The sequence below is a fragment of the Anguilla rostrata genome, chromosome 14 (genome assembly GCF_018555375.3).
Source record: "Anguilla rostrata isolate EN2019 chromosome 14, ASM1855537v3, whole genome shotgun sequence".
NCBI lineage: Eukaryota > Metazoa > Chordata > Actinopteri > Anguilliformes > Anguillidae > Anguilla > Anguilla rostrata.
This window is the reverse complement of record NC_057946.1, coordinates 8,565,133-8,584,818: the sequence shown is the minus strand read 5'-3', so window position 1 is coordinate 8,584,818 and position 19,686 is coordinate 8,565,133. Positions and strand designations below refer to the sequence as shown.

At 39.3% G+C, this 19,686-nt stretch overlaps 1 protein-coding gene across 3 annotated transcripts in view; it reads left to right on the top strand.

Annotated features, from left to right (window-relative positions):
• The window catches only part of arhgef28a (Rho guanine nucleotide exchange factor (GEF) 28a), a 69,354-nt gene that overhangs the window by 10,946 nt on the left and 38,722 nt on the right, over positions 1-19,686 (top strand). For 2 of the 3 annotated variants that reach the window (XM_064306985.1, XM_064306982.1), the window contains exons 4-9: positions 995-1,291; positions 6,327-6,516; positions 8,797-8,980; positions 9,582-9,648; positions 12,928-12,974; positions 14,110-14,182. In XM_064306985.1, the coding sequence (XP_064163055.1) occupies positions 995-1,291; positions 6,327-6,516; positions 8,797-8,980; positions 9,582-9,648; positions 12,928-12,974; positions 14,110-14,182 (858 nt within the window). The remainder of the gene's footprint in view (positions 1-994; positions 1,292-6,326; positions 6,517-8,796; positions 8,981-9,581; positions 9,649-12,927; positions 12,975-14,109; positions 14,183-19,686) is intronic. The other variant, XM_064306983.1, reaches the window with a different exon arrangement.

Here is a 19,686-nt window from a genome sequence, read left to right as displayed (position 1 = left end):
AATGATGGCACTTTCTAGCACATGTGAGGTATATATACATGAATTAATTATTTCTAGTTAATTGTTAATTATATTAATCAATGCTGATGTTTTCCTGTGTCTTGATTTTGCATTGTATCTACATTAGCTCGATAACTTCATGATGGTGACTCATTTTAATCCGCACGGTGTCCATCTTCACTGGCACAACATAGCAAAATCTGGCTTTCTGCCTGTGTTTCAAACTCCGATCTCGAATGAACGTTGGTTGGCCCCACGTCTTACAGAAACAGGCTTCGGGATCCAGGGTCTAACAGGTGTAACAGGCGTGGTCCCGCCGTCTCTCCTCGAGTCACAGTGCCATCCGATATGAGAAACGGAGAAAGGCCGGGACGTGTACAGAGGCGTGTAGAGTTGCGGAGGGTAACACAACTCCCAGGCAGCTCATTCGATACTTTGAACAGATGCTTCTGGGCTTACTGTTTGGGAGAAAAATAATTTCAATAATAAAGGGGAGAGAAGAGCGGCAGGGGTTTGACAGAATGCGGTGCTTTTTTTTCATCTGAGTGGGGAGAAAGCTGAATCCCCCCTTAACGTCAGCGAAGGCAGGAGATAAAACGAGCTGCTTCCTGCGAAGCTGGGTCATAACTAGCCATCATTGTGCAATTGTTGCGTGCGGCTTTTGCCCTTAATTTTTAATCAGTAACCGGTTTAGTTATACCGTGCCTGTATTTTCCCTTTTGCAACTAGCAGCTCTCAACTTGATTTCCCAGTGTTCTGCATCATAACTGGACAGTGACTTTATGGTTCTGTTGCATTAAACGTTTCTGGCAGGTTTCCTGTGCAATATTTAATTACCACTGGAATAATTGATTGGCAAAAGACAGAGTGCATATTTATTTTCATTCTGTGTTCCTTGTGTAAAGTTGTGTCTTTTCACTTTAATAGTTAGTACACAAAGCATACTTTAAGTATATCTGTGTGACCAACCCTTGTTGCTATCTTTCACCTCCAGGTCATAACCTCGCAGAGGTGGTCTCTGTCACTGCTTACCTCTACGTTGCGGGCAGACCCATCTCCTGTCTTGGCAGATCCTCTCTTGAGTATGTCCAGGATGATGCTCAGGAGCTGGCAGAACTCTTGATCTCCCATTCTCAGTGCCCGCGAGCCAGCAGCTGTCAGGACATCTTCAGCAGATTCGGCCTGGAGGATGAAGCCACCAGCAGGAAGCTGGATGAAAATGTGACAAAGGCAATGGCGAACCTGGGCTGTCTGACTGCATGGAATGTCCCCGCAAGCCAATCAGGAGAAGGTATTTGAAATGTTTGGTCAAGGCCACCAATGCCATGGCGACAGAGACTAACAGGGAATTGAAGTCCAGACTTGATGGAGTGCTGGATACTTTAGTTTATAGGCATATGGTGAGCCTAGGCTGAATGGCCTGCTCTCATCAGTGAGCATTCTTATGATCTTTTCTTCTTAAAGTTGAAGGTTCAATGTCAAACTAAGCCCTACAAGATACTATTTAAATGGGATCTTGGACACTCAGAATTAAGACAGATGGGCTTGGGTCATGTACATATGGTAGACTGTAGATCTTTCCATGTTATATGCCATTGGTCAAGCTTCCCCATGTCACAGAAATCAAGATGAGCTCCTGTGACCAATCCAGACGTTGCTTCCTATATAAGAAATGACCTAATTAGTACACATTTCCACTGGTGAAGTTTTCCCCCAAAGTTCTTGTTTTCTGGTTGTTGGTCTGAGTTTCCAAGATTAAGCTTGAAAGACAGTTACCTTAATGTCAGTGTTTAATGTCAGTGACTCTTTTTATTAGTGTACATTGTTCTAGCTGGAATGAAATGGGTTGCTTACATGAAATTTCCTATGCTCTGTTTTGAAGCTATGCCAAATCATATTAAGTTTCCGGTGATTGTTTCTGACATCCACACTTAAGAAAACATTTGATGAATGTTTTTCCTGGTCCATGCCATATAGATTACAGTTAAGCATGCCTAGTGCATATTTCTTGGGGCAATTGTCTCTGCTTGTCTTGACATAATTCCTTAATAAGATCTCATTTAATAATATTTCTAAATATTTTTTGCATGAATAATAGGTTATTTTATCATTACCAACTCCTCTTTGATTAATTATTTGAGACAAAGTGACTTTAAAAAAAAACTAAAGATACAATATAATGTATTTAAAAAGAAATCTTACTGCCCAGCTTTTCAGTCTAAATATTTTTACATTAATAATAGGTTATTTTATTGTTACTAACTCCTCTGTCATGAATGATTCCAAATAGTGTGACTCATGTTTTAAAAATAGAAGGCATGTGACATAATCATAAAATTTCTTACTGGCCAGCTATTCCTTACTTAAAAATAGGTACTGGGACAGTTCCATCAGCAATGATGATATGAATCATCTCTGTTGCCTTGGTATATAAGTCAGTATGCATAGTCTGCATAGTCTGTCCCACATTTTCCTAGAGTTCACTGTGCTGAGTGTGTGGAAAATGGTAGGTCGTTGGACTATGCCAAGAGGAGGGAGTATCAAAACAGGGCGGCGTGGTAAAAAATAGAACGTCAGAAGACACGCTCTCAAGGTGCAACGGATCAAAGAAAATGTGTTCTCAAAGGTGGAGCAATTACAGCCATTAGTGTGAAGAAGATTAGCACTGGAGAGGTTTGCTGATGGCTCCATTATTTTTGATCCCATATGTTTCACTCTGCAATAACAATAATCACAGAGCTCACATCTGACTGCCTAATCTACGTAACCAGTATAAAAGCCCTTGGCTAATAGCATGTATATTTTTCAAAGGAGAGATTATGAATTATTTTGGAAACTATTCTCCATTTTTAAAAAGTGCCAATTCACAATCATTTTGTTTGTTATTCTGTTCTTTGATTGCCATAAAAGATGGTCAATCAAAGAAGTCTGTGCAAAAGAAGTGAAGAAGCTGGAACAGGATAAAATCTGAGCAGGATAAGATCAGTCAAGGCCGCAACAGATGTGCTGTATCCTGAGGGTATTTTCTAGGCTGAATAAGTGAGTGTGCTTTTGCGTTTTAATGCACAGTGCAAATCTGATTCACTTCTTAGTGCAATTATAATAGCCTGTTTTCTACTCGCATGACAATCAAATGTTTCATTGGAGCCGTCTGACTAAATTCTGCAAGGATGTTGGGAAATTCAATTTTAGGGATCATACAACCATATTTCCTGCTCTTTAGGGTTACTGTCTGAGGAAATGGCAAATGATGATATCTTTATTTTTGCTTTAAATAAAGTCCATTGAGATGAATTTTCAGAATTTAAAATGTTTAATGGCTTCTCAATGATGCTATCCTAAGAACAGGCATTGCATGTGTCAAGAAGGTATACTCTATGTATAATCTATGAATGTAAAAGTTCAGAAATAGTAAATCACCAATGTGATTGCCTGCATAATGCCGTACATTCACCAGCTGCTATTTGTGCACATTCTTTTGGAAAATAGAATGAGCCAATAATTTGGTGAAAGATTCATGGAGAAAGAACTTTAAAGCCTTGATGTATTCTCATAGTTGTTTGGTTACTGACCTTTCCAGCTTTCCTGTTAAAGGGAGTTAAAATCCCAGAAGCATTGAGCAGATTATCATGTGACTGTGTTATGAGGACATATTTTCAGGTTCAGTTTGTTTTATTGTATTGCACTACTTTTTCAATGGATCACATTGTAAAGCCGGTTCATCTTAATTTATTTAATTAATTTATTATTCTTTTTTAGTTTTAATTACTGCATGAACAGTCATGATTACTTCCACTCTTGCATATGTTTGTTGACGGGTTTGATTGGTTTAACAACATTTTCCTGTGCAAATGTCATCACATTTACTTATCCGGCAGTTGTATGAAAATTAGTCACTTTGAATCAGATTTATTTCTAGTGCAGCATGAGTTATCCATCTTCACTGCTATACTCAGCACATCTACCCTAATTTGAAAATATATGAAGAGGATTAATGTCCCATTGTTGTCTTTTGATTATTTATTCTATCATTCTCAGACAGCTCTTTATGAATCAGACACATCTGAGATGTCTCTTCTGGCTGCCCGTGCACTTGAATTACTACTAGCTTTCAATGTTAAGAATCACCTTCCATACTATGTCAGTCAAGAGGAGATGGTTGACTGGCACAGTAACACTGGGGACTTTTGGACAGAATAGCCAGAGAACTTTTTAAAGGGCGCCATACAACTTAAAATGTAGATTATTCCCAACCATTTCAATGTATAACCCTCTGAATCTCCACGTGGACATTGGACCTATGACTCTCATAAGACCAGTTTCTGGCTTTGTTCTCATGGTCATCATGCACTTTGGTTTCTATTCATCACAATATATTCTTCTGTTAACCTAACCCAGGCGTATTTGAAAAGGCATGTACTGTTTACTGTTCTTTTCTTAAGCAACCATCTCAGTGCAGCACAGTGTTCTGCTGTAACACAGCGTGAATGGCTGTGTTGTGTTATTTTGTCCTCTTAACCTTTTGTGTCTGCAAAAAAAAACATAGCATGTACAAAGCTGTTCCCCTCTAAACAGCTGAAGCTGGGAGGCATACAGTATGAATGACTGTCAGCAGGAGCTGGCCTCACTGGGGAAAGACAATGCTAGCAATGGCTGACATTCTTCCAGAGGTTCTTACATAATAGAGATTGTGTGTGGTAAATTGTGCAGCTTAATTTGTGCTTGGCATTGAGAATTGGTGCAATTGTGAGTCAGTCTGAATTAGCAGGGGGATGGCTGTTTCGTGTTTTCTACTCATTTCTCACTCTAGAATTTATTTTCACAATTTGTGGTAATTTCAAGAGACGGAAATGTGGGCTGCTTTTGTCTGAAGGATCTGCTTTATTTAGCTTGGGTTCAGATTTATGTAATTTATTTATCTTAGGTTCAGATTTATTTAATTTCATGATTCCGAAATTAACATTGATCATGTGTGAATAACTGTGTGAATCCAGTGAATATAATCAATGTGATCAAACAAACCTCGAATTAGAGTGGTACAGTAATTGTCAATAATGAACAAAAGACAGCACAACTGCAATGCTAAACCCTGTAATAACATGACCTTCAACGCACAATTGTTTGGAACACCGGACAAACCGGTTTTATTTATGTAGTGATACTTCTGTCTCTCCAGGGACTAGTACGTCTAGTGCGCCACTCAAGGAATTGTGCCTGCAGAGACACATATTAGAAAAGTATAAGTCATAATGAAATTCTTCACAAAGTCAATGAAGAACGTCCTCAGCTTATTGGGTGACAATAAGCCAATGACATTTGTTTCCTTTTTTTATATTGCCTTGCCGTTTTGCATTTAATGTTATCTTTTACTTCTTCTTTTTTTAAAATATATACTTATATATAATTTTTTTTTAATATGTAATGTTTATTTTTAAAAAAAACTGAGTCTACTGTTAGGATAGCACAATATAAAATCTTATATTTATGTTTATAAATGTGAATAAGCACTTTAAAATGAATGTGTTCACATGAACAGCCTCTGAAAACACAACATCGCTGTACAAGCTGCTTTCGTGTTACTTGAAGTGTATTTTCTTAATCCATACATAAACTCCCTCAAATGTCCCTAAACAGGCCATTATAAATCCAGCGGGTCAACATAAACTTCTGGAAGCATCTAATATGTCCTTCATTCCACATACATGGTGTCTGGACCAGTCAAAACCCCAGGAAATGAGCTATTCCTTTAAGAACAAAATTAGTAAAAAAGATGTCCCAAAATTTTAAATATTAGAGTGCTTCTAGTGATGTATTGGGCAAAGGGCCCTTCTTGAGCCATGGCAAATGTGTTTTGGCAAGCATGTCACAATAAGACAGAAGGAAGCAGCATGAAGCACACAACCACAAAATGCCGAACGTGTCATATTCAAATTTTGTATTACAGGAAAATAACAACTCATTCAACTGCTATAAATGTTGTTTTTAGCATCTTTTCTACTTTTCATCAGCACGCATTACCAGTGTTGTCTATTGCAGACTTCGTAAGCACAGGCTCATGTGAAGCTGACATTGATGTGTTTTGTCCCAGAGCAATTTAAAGATTCTCAAGCAGCACTGATCAATGTTTATTCCCTCAAAAACAGTATGATATTTTCTGGAGAGCGATGTCATGTAAATCCCTTGACCTTTTCACAGACTAAAATAATTATCACAAATCTTTCTCTTTCCTTTTCTCTCTCTCTCTTGCTGTCTCTTATTCCTCTCCTGCCTCTCCCTCCCTCCCTCCTCCCTCCCTTGCTCTCTCCATGTCTGTCCTGCACGTACAGAGTCCCCAGCCCGGCCCAGGGAGACTCTTCTCCACCTGACTGAGCATCTGGGCCTGCCGCGGCTCTCCCAGCTCCTCCTGCGTCACCCGGAGGGCGTGAAGGCCGTGGCCCCGCCCAGCGAGGAGGGGGAAACGCCCCTGCAGCGGGCCAGAGAGTCCAACACACCGGCCCTGCTGGAGCTGCTCGCTGAGTGAGTCTGTGCCGTGACATCACTGCTGCAGGACGGAGACGGAACACTGCCATCGTCCAATATTTACAGACCCTCTGCCACGACCAGTCTCCACATGGTTAAACAATACGCACCAAAGGTTTCCCCAGGAGAACATCCGTGCGGTTTCACATCTCCCAGGAAACAGCCTCGCGATCTGATTGTTTTCCGATTATGGCAGCCTGACTGAGAGAAATAAGTGCATTATATCAATGATAGCTTTGTTTGATGTGCTGTGACCTTTTGTCCCTAAAAACCAAAGCCCTTAAAAAAATATCCTGCTCATAAATGCTCATAAAAATCTCATTTCTAGGCACTATGCAATGCTCCCTCTGGTGGCATAGTTCCCAGTTCATCGTTTGATATTTTAAAGTAGCACAACAATGCAGCATATATTTTCACTTTTCTTTGACCTCTAGCGGAAATCATTTTGAATGAAATTACATCTGAATTGAAATTTGATAAAGACATAAGATTCATATTCTGCTGGAGGGTAAAAGTAAGGCAAGCAATATGAAAGGACATCTCTTCCTCATTTCAGTATAGATTTTCAATAATTACCCCAGAGAAATATAAGTTACAAAAGTTCAGAGGAACAGCAGGTGATTCATGGCCAGATGCCTGGCTGTAACAGAATTATTTAAAAATAAAATCAATATTTATTGGCTAGACCCTGTTAAGCATCATAGAGATAGTCCTTTTCACACACTACAGCTTTTCAGTATCTTTTTTTATCATCAACTTGAAGTAGCACCACCAGAACTCACACAGTTTTGTTAGCATTTGTAGCTTAAATTGTATAATCTGTTTGTTATTTGTAAAGGCCTAAATCTGTACCTTAAAGCTGAATGGTACTGACAAATGCCAGTGTCTATGTTGCTTGGAGACAGGCCCCTTTCCCTGTTTTCTGTGTAGATATAATTAGATCTAATGCATATTGCTGCATTGGTTGTTCTAGGCTAGAATCCTAAACTGTTCAGAACTGCTGCACTGCAAAGCATCAGTTTCTGAACCAATGCACATTCAGATACTGCGTGCATTATGGGTATTTTGATATTTATGTTGGTATTGAGTTTTCATCTGAAACATTATATTCAGCCGGAACAAAAACCCAGCCACGCTATTATTGTAGTGCTAGGTCACCCTACTCCTGGAGTCCTGTAAAAGTTCCTGGTTTTTGCTTCATTTAGTTCAATATTTCACCAATGGTCACATGGTCCATTGCATCAATTCAGTGTAAAAACTGATTGGACTGTATAATTAAGCGTGTGCTGCTTCACAGCCAAAATGCACTCTCTCACAGCAAATCAAAGTACTGTATTTTGAGTGCCCATAGCAGGGTGACACTTTAAACCATCTAAAATGTCAGAAACGTGATTTCTGCACTGTTGCAAGGCTGTGTCCATCAAATGTTTGTCATTTGGAAGGTCATGTTTCCTGCTTATTTGTTTTTATATCTCTTCCTACTACCAATGGTATGCACTCGTTTGCAAGAGTTCAGACGTTCCAGGTGATGAGTTAGTACACATACTGTACTGTCTTAGATTGGTGATTTTTAAGGAAAGCCTTTAGCTAATAACTCTTCAAAATAGTCCACAGCTTTTAAACACAGCTGAAATCGAACAAATGGTTTGGATCTTAGCAAGTTTGCAGTGAAATGTGCAATAACAGAGCAATATGTTTTTTTGTGATCAAACTGCATGTGTTTTGAAGGGGCATTGCAAACATTTTTTATGACTTGAGATTTCTAAGGCAACGGTGTGACATCATTGTGCAACCATGGTGACCAAGGTCACAGAGAGCGCAACATATCTAAGTATGGGTTACAGATAGAATTAGATGGAACTGCAGTACCTTCACAACAATATATTGGCCAGTCTGTGTGGCATTTGTTCCCATAAAACAATCTAATTTCAAGCAAAGGAGGTGGCATGTGGTGATTTAATTTGTCTGGACGTAACATAATACATCATGAGACTGAAAGGATGAGGTCATGTACTCATGGCTAGCACAGTTCCTTCAAAGGAAATTTTAAAGAACAGTTACACTCAGGCCTTCATAAATCAGTTTCAAATAGAATCAATGCATAACAAAGAACAATTTTTGCTTGTCTCAGTGGTATCAGAAGATACGTCCATGTTTAAATTTATTTATGATTCGAGATGTCACATTGGATGTCATTGTTTAAACTAGCATTAGCACAGACGGAACACAAAAAGTTTTTTTTTTTTTTTTTTAAATGTCTCTTGGTTATTTGTGCAGCCCACCTGCCCCGCCGGTCACACCCCAGGCCGGAGTTGAGGAGATTTCGGCAGACGGCTCCCACAGTTTGTGGTTTTGCCATGACTCAGGGACCCTGGCAGTCCAGCGGACCTCGGACAAGGACCTGGAAGCCAACATTCTGCTCTTAAGGAAGTACTTAAGGGATAATAACCTACTGAGGAAAGTGAGTCTAAGGTCCAGCTGCACACAAGCCTTCATATAACCTTTTAAAATATGGATTATTAATAATTAATCACTGTTGTTTAATAGTTAAGTAACTTTGGCTTGTGTTGTTGTTTTATAGCAACACAATGCACAGATATATAATCTCCCCATTGCTACAGAAAAACACACTTGTGATTGCATGCTTGTATCCTTATTTGTTTCAATTGAAACAAATAGATTTAGATCTCTAATAGTATCTTTAATCATGTTGCTACATTCAAGGCTAATTTGCAAAAATGGGTTATTGGAATTTCTTCTATTGGACTCTCATTTGATTTACCAATTAGTTGGCCTTTTTACCATTGCAACACGTAGCCTGTTCATCAAAAAACCACTATAAAATATGAAAATTGAATAATAAAAGTTATTATTTGCTGTCATTCAAGTGCCTGTTGTATCTATGGGTAAAACTGAGCTGTGCCAATAAAACTATCCTTATTGCCAATGCTGATTTGTAATTGATTTAACTTTCCTTAGACCAAAGCAGTGGTCAGTGGCAGAACCAACATATTTCATTCTAATTTAGACATTAATACATTATGCTTTTAACTTTCTTGTAGATTAAATCACATGAAATAAGTGGATTGCGGGATGAACATGAAGTCATTGGAGAAGAAATAAACAAAGGTTTGTTGTTTTTATGTTTATTGTTGAAGTTTTTAGGCTGAGATAGATGCTTTATGTTGATGTCATCTTCTCCCTTTCATTAAAAATTATAGCTAGAGATGCAGAGCTGAAAATAAATCATGCATCAAATCATGATGTAGAATGGTGATATCCTTTTATGAGATTAACACAATACCCTATGGTAGTACCTGCAGTCAGTCAAGCCAAAATAAAGGTAGTTCAGCCGAGCTGGCCATATTTTGAAATATAAAGTGTTAAATATAAGGATTGTAATGTAAATAATGTTAAATAAATAAGGTTAAATGCACAGCATTTGCATATACCAAATACATTAAGTACTGCCACTTATTTCAGAATTTATTTTTCTATTAGTATACTGCTAACATTTATAACAATATACGTTGAACTGTTTTTAGTCCATATATTAATCCAGCAGCAATTGTGAACAAGTGAATATTATGGGTATGTTCGATGGCATAGTGTAAAAGCAGTTGTCATTTATCTTAATTAATGTAAATCAGAAGAGCTCTCATAAAACAAAGGATTGGTCAAATATTTTTGTGATCAGATCACTGGAAATATTTAATGCTGTCTCCATCTGCTGGCCAAGGTGGTAGAGCAGCAAAGTGTTTTCTTCAGAGAGTGTAATAAATTGGCTCAATGTGTATTTCCTGAGGTCAGTGGTCTGTTTGATGTGTTCACTGTGGATGTAAAGTCAGCTCTTATCTGTTTGGAACATCAGAGGCTACCTTAAATTCAGACAGAAAGGGAGCATGTTGTGTTTTGCGGTTTATTGCAGTGTTTTGGAATGGATGAAAATTATGACACATATCCTGTTTCCTAGAGCACCGGTTTGGTCTGTAAAATATAAGAGCTACTAAAGCAACCTGTTCAGACCGAGCAGTCTCTCTCTCTCTCTTTCCTGTTGTTTGACAGAAGCACAGTTTTCCTTTAAGGCAAAGATTGAAACTTGAAGAACTGAAAGCATAAACAGACATTAAGGAGGGCAATATATGTCCCTGTGTATTCATGTTGTGCTCTTCAGCACTCAGTGTTTATGCTTGAATAACAGCTTATCAGGTTTCAGGAACTCGGGTCTGAGCTGTGATGTTGATCTCGAGGGGTTCGAGCTGGATACAGGGAAAGTGGCACAAACCTATTTTTCCTAGATTCCTTTGGCAAAGTCAGGCATACATTTTGAGCATTCCACAAATATTGAATTATAAAAATATGAGAGACTACAATAAAACAATGCAATCGCGTCTTGTTTGGTTTGGCTGAAGGCTTCAAAACGGTGCCTGGCAGAAAGGACCGTGATGCGCAGTGTCTTTGGAATGTTTTGCTAGCTGTTTTCCTGCCTCATTTGTCTGGATGATTCCTTGTGTAAACAGTTGAGCTGAAGTGCTGTCTATGTCTGTGCTTGGCATGCCGTACTAGTGACTTAACCTATAAAAATTCAGATAAAAAAAAACATTGGGCACTAAAACAATAAACTTTGAGCACTATGTGAATTCCTGGTTTGCAGATGTCCATAAGGGTACCCATATTTGTATTACCTGTTTAGACGGCTTTCCTGGAATGAGAGTGTACAGATCTCATTATCTCAGTACTCGTTACTCTTAGTGATATATCTTTGTGTTAACACTGTTTATCCTGCATAAAAATGACAAGCCCCACCTGGCAAATGATGCTGCCACACATAGCATACCAGTTCAGAACTTTAGGGACATTCCTTTTTAAGTTTATGTCAATTGCCATGAGTATTTATAGATGTTTACGTAGTATTTCATCATCATATACTTTTATTAGGAAGCCACATTTGAGATCAAAACCTATTTTAGAAGTGAGGCTTGACCAACTTATAAATTATTTGTCATAAGCACAGATGTTGATGCTTTTTGTGGATCATATGTATACGATCCTTCACTGAAAGTGTTGCACTAATATTGCAGTATATATAACTGAGATGGCATAGTTAACAACCAAAGTAATTGTGATTGCCAGCATAAAATTGCGAACGATAGTAACGTATTTTTATTTTTATTTTTTTTACTGGGCAGAAAGTGGCATACAAATCATTGAATGTCATGCCAGTGTTCTGCTGTGTTCTCCTTCGTGAAAGCCAGATTGTGATGTCTGATGCTGTAATCACTATGAATGGCCGCTGGATTGGAAATGCTCCCCGCCTTTCTCTGCGTATACGTTTCCAATATGGGTCGTTAGCGAACGGCCCCGTGGCATGCGAAGGTGGTTCCCTCGGTCTGGCAGAGCGGGGAATACAGTGAATCGGTTTGTTTATTACGTTATGCAGGGGACACAAACAGGCCATTGTGAAATCTCAGCAGTGCTTCCCCTCGGCGTCTCGATGCGGGGGGAGAAAAACACATTCAGTTTCCCCTGGGTGGGCCAACCCACAGTATCTCTGCAGCGGTGGCCACACAAAGATTTAGGCGCTCTCTCTCTTTTGTGGATCCCAGTTCCTGTTGCAGGTAACCATAGTGACAGGCGGCTTGATTGCAGTCCCATTAGCTGGGTGGCTGGGGGCTGCAGTAAGTGGATACCATGTCTTCTGTGTCTTCTGAGCTGTCAATAGATGCAGGACTGAGGAGAAAATGATTTAACAAATTTTTTTTGTCTTTGGGACACTCAAGGAAATTGGCATTGATTGCTGTTCTGAAGCCATCATATGGTAGAAAATGTTGATTAAATATTGCTTGGTTAATGTCATATATTATCTCTTAATATGTAATATCACAAGCGAGGGCATGAAATATTACTATATTATTCTGGGAAATTACATGATGTATTTAAACTAGCTTTTTGTTATTTCTGCTGATATTTACAGTGGCCAGTATTCAAGAGCAGATGGTTAATCAGAATCCAGCTCCAGCTTAATTAATATTAATTATTAGTATTAATTAATATGTTCATAAACTTGGAGACCCTTTTCCATTTATTTCATTAATATATGTTTTTGTGATATTTGAAACATTTTTTGGTGAAGGTGATTGGCTGTTCCAGTGCCAACGAGCAGTTTATAACACCAGTGAGGCGCCAGCGTTTGTGCTGAGTGGGGCCCTAGCTGTGAGGTCACAAAGGGCAAGGTGCCGGCAGGCAGCCAAGCGGTGCGGTGGAGCGCTGCTGCATGTAACGAGCCGGAGCCGGCCCTGGCCATGTGACACGCGCACGTCTGTCAGGCCAGACAGTGCTAATGTGCTAATGAATCAGTGGCTGCTTTTCTGCGCTCACACATCCCGTTTCATTCCTGTTCTCTGGCAGACTTTTCCCCGGACTTCTGCGGAGGGGACCATGCGCTGGCAGATAGCGTGAGTATGACCATCTATTAATGCTGGTTATTATCTGTCCCAGAGCAGGTCATATTTACTTGACTTTGGGACTTTGGCGATAGTGTGTTCTAATCTGCTAATTCACAGATAACTGTATCTATGTGTAAAGATTTAAAAAGTTGCTTTTTCATTTAGCTAGGTGTTACAGAAAAATGGTAGACATTAATACAGGTAGAGTTCTCGTCAAAGGTACACATACATTCAAAGTTACATATACATACGGTACACCAAAACAAGACCTTCAATCAGGCAAACCTCTGATTTTCTCAGTGTCCTTCTGCCCTGTCGGAAACTTAAATAATTCATGACTCAGCTGACTAAGCGAGTTCCTGGAACATGGTGCCAGCGATACTGACTGGTGACGTTCTGGGTGTTAAGTTGTTAGCACATCCAGTAAACTTGTGTAAAGGACCTGACTTCTGACTGAGGAATCAGATGCACCACAGAACATGGTTCAGTTATTTTAGTGGATTCAGTGTTTATGAAAGTATACAATGGACATATCTGAATATTAAATTTTCCTGCTTCATTTAGTAATAATTATTTAATCGAATAGCCTCTCTTGTAATTAGTGACTGCACACACTCCAGATGTGTAGTTAGTTAGTTAGTTTATTTAGGTTGGCTTTTGAATTAATCTTACCATTCTCCTATTTCATATACATCTTTTAATTGTGTTACTTCTGTTATTATTTTCCCATTTCTTTATTTTTTTTATTTACTACTTAGTTAAATTATTTTAAATCAAAGCACAAGCGTTTATAGGTACTGTAGGTACTGTAGGTACCTGAAGGTACTGTCATTAGCATTAAACTTGTTCATTGGAACCTGTGTTGACAGCTGAACTGGTGAGCACTGTTCTTTCTAAGTGGTTTTCTGAGAAGCAGGTGGTTGGGGTGCTAATGGACTAAACAGCCTTACTTCACACCACTCTCATGTATTGCTTTAAGAGGTGCTGTTTGTGTGTGTGTGTGTGTGCGTGCATGTCTGTATTTGTGTGTGTGTGTGTGTGCGCGCGCGCGTGTGTGTGTGTGTGTGTGCCTTTGTGCTTGTCAGAGGGTGTGTGTGTGTGCTGTCCTGTGTTACCACATCTGACTATGCTATCTCTGTCCCAGGTTCAGGTTTTTGAGGAACAGCTTGTGCTTTCCCTAAAAGAAGATGAGGAAGAAGCTGCATCAATTCACTCCAGTAAGATGTGTATTTAATATGCTAAAATCACACCTAAATGCTGCTTTTTGTGTTTTATTTTGCAATCACAAGGATGTTTCAACCACACAGGTTTGAGATTTTTAATTACAACTCCAAAAATCAGATGTAGGCAGGGACATGGGGTCCTAGGGAAAGATGGGTAATAATAATCTGTCATTGTGATATAAAATGTGCTTTTACAGTTCTACTACTACTACTACTGCTACCGCTATTACTACTTTTACTACTACTATTACCACTGCTACTACTACTACTACTGCTACTGCTGCTACTACTTTTACTACTACTATTACCACTGCTACTACTACTACTACAACTAATACAATAATAATAATAATAATAATAATAATAATAATTTGCTACTAATAATACTACTACTGCTACTAATACTAATACTAATAGTAATTATTTACTACTACTACTACTACTCCTAATAATAATAATAATAATAATAAGAGAGCTTATACATATTTTCATACAGAAAAAAAAGAATGTGTTATTGTTTTTATTGAGTGGTGTTTCCATCCCTAATTAAATGGAAGGAGAAATCAAGGGCATTGGGTTGAATTTTAACATTGGTCCACAGCTGTCTTCAACAAGCAGTGGACTATCTCCAAGTGCAATCTCCGAGTCACTTAACAGATGGACAGATGGCACCTTGGACAGCTTACTCATGTGAATGATTTGATTAGGATCTGTTTGAAGTAGATTTGCAGTTTCTCATCTTTTCTTGCGGAAGCTGCTGCCAGGAGACTAGAGCTGTGCTATATGAAATTGTTATTACTGAAGTAGTGTAAGAGGATTACAGGGTTTTTTTTAGCAGTGCTGGTGTTTTCGGTCGTGCTGAATGCTCTGTGGCAGACCTGGCTGCAGTGCCAGTTTAGCAGGAGGAGGAACTCTGTTCAGTTCTCTTTCACACTGGCAAGTCAAGACATCTCTGAACAGACACTGAGGCACCATGTTGCTCTTTATGAATTGCTTCATAATGCTGCTTCTTTTCTGACACTTCACAACCTCCTAACTCTAATTACTTAAACTGCTTTTTGGATTTTGCCAACTATGTACGCCCAGTAAATTGTAAATGGGCTGCTCTTGCTTGTTTCATTCTTAGTTACTAACTGATTTTTTTCTGAAAAAAAAGTAAAAAACCAAAAAAAACAAAAAACGAAACAAAACCCAATATCAATATCTTTGGCACATGTGATGAAGAAAGTAATTGAGATGGTGTCTGAGTGTTTTTGGGGTAATGCTGCTCCCTGGCTGTTCACACAGGTATTGTTGATGGGAAAATGGCCTGACAGGATAATTGCCATTATTATGGTTTGGGGTATGGCTTGTGGGTCATGGTTGGCAAATGAATGGACTGTATGATACAGGAAAAGGCCACAGAATGTGAGCCAGTGGTTAGGGAAGCTGACAAGAGTACAGTGGTACATTTTATACATTATATATATATATGTATATTTTATGACATTTTCACCCCTCCATCTTTGACCTAATCCATTCTTCTGCTCCGTCCTCATCCTTATGCCTGACAGGCTGCCTTCTTCCCCTCCCTCCTTCTCACCTCTCCATGTGCCAAAAGATATTAGACATCAAGTCAAGAAACGAAATCTCTCGTAGTAGACCGTGTTTACTTTATTTGTATCATACATTTCAGCCATGTTATGGCTATAATATGGATGAATGGTTGCAAAATCTATATTTAGCAGCTTCAGTAATTCTATGGCACTGATTTAGTAGGCTTAGTTGCTTGAGAATGAGACCCCTACTGGGACACTGCTACTTCTGTTTTGAAGAGTGTAGGACAGTGTGGTGTTGTATAATGCATTCAGATCTGCCTGCAGAAATCCATAGTCCATGTTTTTTTTGTGCATGTTTATCTGGTCTACAGAATGTGTTCAGTTATTACCTTAATAAGCGGCCAAGGGGGAGATGGGGTGGGGGAAGGAGGGTCACAGATTGTATAATGTGCTATATAATAGCAAGAGGCATCCAGTCAAAAAAGGTGACAAGCTTTTTTGGTGAGAGGCCTTAAAATCACAAAACTATCCCTCTTTTTGAGAGGCGTTGGATGGCGAAGTGCTCCATTAGACAGGGCATTGATCAGCAGGGGTGTCTCCCCTCAGTCCCCTGAGTGTCCCGTGCTACGAGGAAAAGGTACACATAACCCTACAGTTTGGCTATGGAGGTCTCTCAGTCTTTGAGCTTAATACTGGCCCATTGCTCACAAGTATCTCAAACATTTACGTTACTCGGCTTCTATTGTCCGCCAACAATGAGTAGCCACTCATAGGCACATGCTGCACAATGCTAGCCTTATGGCCACATAGTGCATTTATGCATATGATATTTTTAAAAGCTGTCGTGCCGAAAGCATTAAAAGACTGGAGAAAGCAGCCTTACCTGACATTAGTAATTCAGCCCTGTGGCCATTTACTTGAGTGTGATGATCCATTTTTATCTGAGCCCTGGATGACCAGATTTACACAAAACTGCTTACAGTATATTATAGCGTCTTACTTGCTGTCAGGGCAGTATATGTTATATTATTTTAATGATCGTTTATTTTGCGACAGCATGGCAGCCCTTTTCCAAACGACTTTCTCATTTGAATTTCATAATTTGCCGTAGGTATGTTATCTCCTGTTACTGTATACCCTCTATTGCACTTAGTGAATATGTTACTGGTAGCAATTTTAATATCGGCTCACAACAGAAAAATATCTATTGGAGTATATTCATTGCTAAGAAGCAATCTACTGCTTGAGTTTATTCTACACTCAAGGAGAACTCAGTGCCCATAGAAGTAGGCTGCTGCTCTTCCATTACACGATAATTGTGCTGTAGTTACATCTGCACAGAAATGCTTGCACTTAAGCAGTGTGGTGATTAAAGGGGCTGGTATACATCATGTAAAAAGTGCATGCTGTCAGCTTTGTGTGTAATTACATGAACCAAGAAGAGCTCTTCCCACGCTGTGTGGTTTTTACCGTGGGGGAGTGGGGTAGTCTCGGAACATATTTCACACATGATGATGACAGCCATTTTCATCGCAGCATTAAATCACACTAATAAGCCTTACGCTGTGTGCGACTAAGGCTTGGGTTCTGCTCAGCTACAACCATCCGTTGCGGCAGAAAGTAGACTTTCACTGAGGATCTATTAAAGTGAGTGTTTTTCGACCCACCTATGCATAATGGTGCACAGAATGACAACGTCCAGTTTGAATGACTGAAGACAATATCTCCTGCCTTTTTTTCATTGTGTGAGTACACACGTTTAGTCTGGAAAGACCTTCTTCAGCTTGCTCCGTTTTATTTTCACACAACCAAAGAATGTTCAGAATCTCATAAGTAAAGAGCAAGAGCTGTGCTTTAACTTGAGTCTCTAGCCAAGGTGCAGTTTTTCAGTGTAGCTATTCACCAGACACTCTCACAGAGAAAGAGTTACATATATTTGGCTGTGCTGTTGTATAGTATAATTTTCAAGATTATGATGAAGCTCTTGAACTGTTTTATGATATTCCCAGTAAAAATTAATCCTGCACATTAGGGTCTTGTTTTTTCGCTGAGGAAGGAAGTATTGTAGGCTCTAGCTCATGGTCATTTTATAGTTGCTGTTTGCTTTGTGGATGGTAATATCAATTTTATGGACTAGAGGTCGATTGATACATTAAATTTTTAATTTTATTTGTATACTGTCACAAAGACAATCATAATGAACATTTTTAGGTTAATTATTCACTTACAGTAGTTTAGCGAAACCCATTCCTCATAAAATGAGTTTAATTTCTTTTTATTTGGCAGACAGAAATTTCAAGACTGCATGGTGAGGACTCAGTCTGGCCTGTTTAAGACAATCCTCGACCTATCTTTACCAGTTCTTTATTTTCCTCTGATGCATATGACCTCATAATCATATTTTTCTGCTCAGATCGCAAATCTGTTGGTGCAAAAAGTTATCTAAGCCTCTTTGTATTTGTCTGCTTTCCCTCAAGTTTTGATTGGATGTGAAAGAACTTACTAGACATGGAGCTGCATAATGTAGACTATTGCACAGGGTATTTGAAAGTCATTTTCCCCTCGTGGGACACCAGTGTCAGTGACACCAGCTGCCTAGTTTTGGCAGATGTAGAATGTTTTGTTCTAATCATACACTGTGGTAACAAGGTAGAGTAGTTCCTACAGAGGACACAGAGGAACATGGAGCTTTATTGCCTGAGATTGTTTAGTGCTGAAGAGTGTTTGACACTGTAATTAGATCTGTCCACCTCACAGCTAACTAACTTGAACTGGATTACTTTCTTTTCTTATGTTAAGTGTGGTATTTATGTGGATATTGCTTTCCATTATGTATGTGCAGTATATATGGTAGGACAAACAACATATAAATGGGAAAAACAGACAGCACTCACAAAAACTTAGATATTTATTTAGCGATTTAGCAATACATGGTTCACACACTCATGTGTATATATTATAAAATCTGTAAGTATTTTAGTGAGTACTGTCCAGTTTTTCCAAGTTTTACCTTGTACAGTACAGCCTGTATGAATGGTTTTCTCATATTGAATTAAGAAATCTCTTAAGGCATAACATGTCATAGTAGTAATGGGATGTTGCTAGGTGATCCAAGGTGCTAACTCCGATGCTGGGAATCTTTAATTCAGACAAGACACACATCACAGCAGGAAAGCGGGTTTATAGAAACAGTGGAAGCGTACACCCTGTACTGCATGGCCTCTTTGTGACATATTATTTGGTTTTCTGTGCAAAGAAATTCTCTTCACAGAAAAGTCTGATAGTTTACATTTCTGCTGTCTTCGACCTTTAGACACAAGTCATATCAGTGAGCAAACTGCATGCCAGCATAACAATATTACTGAGAAAACTCTTTAGCTACCCTATTTGCTTTTTTTATGGGTGCGCTACCTTAGTGTGATGGCTTTAATGTCGCAACTCTTTCTCTTTTTCGTTTTCACAAACCTAAAGGGTTACTTAGCAACACATTTATTTAGCCTGTTCACCAACGTGCTGCAAATGTATTTTTAATATTTCCATAATTTGGAGGAGCTGTGAACATGAACACAATATTTTGTTCTCAATGGTGCACGTAATTACGGAGGTTCCTTGCTGACGGTGCGCTTCCTGGAAAGTATTTGCACGGTAGGAGTCGTGCGTCAGCAGGGTGAGCGTCAGCGAGCGGCGGCGGGGGCCGTGCGCCCTGGCCGCGAAGCTCTGAGGCAGGTGCTGAATGTGTCGTGTGCCTGAGAGAAGCCTTCTCCTGCTCCACCTTCGGTGAGACATTCTACATCCTGCCTGGTGCTGTCCTCCTCATGAGAGCCCGACAGATGGGAATCTCCCATGGGCTAAACACAAGGGCGGGGGCAAAGGGGGGGGGTGGGGGGGGGGGGGGGGGTTTTGGGGGTGGCAGGGGGACATCTGTGGTAATGGCAGACATTTTACAATTCAGCACTTTTG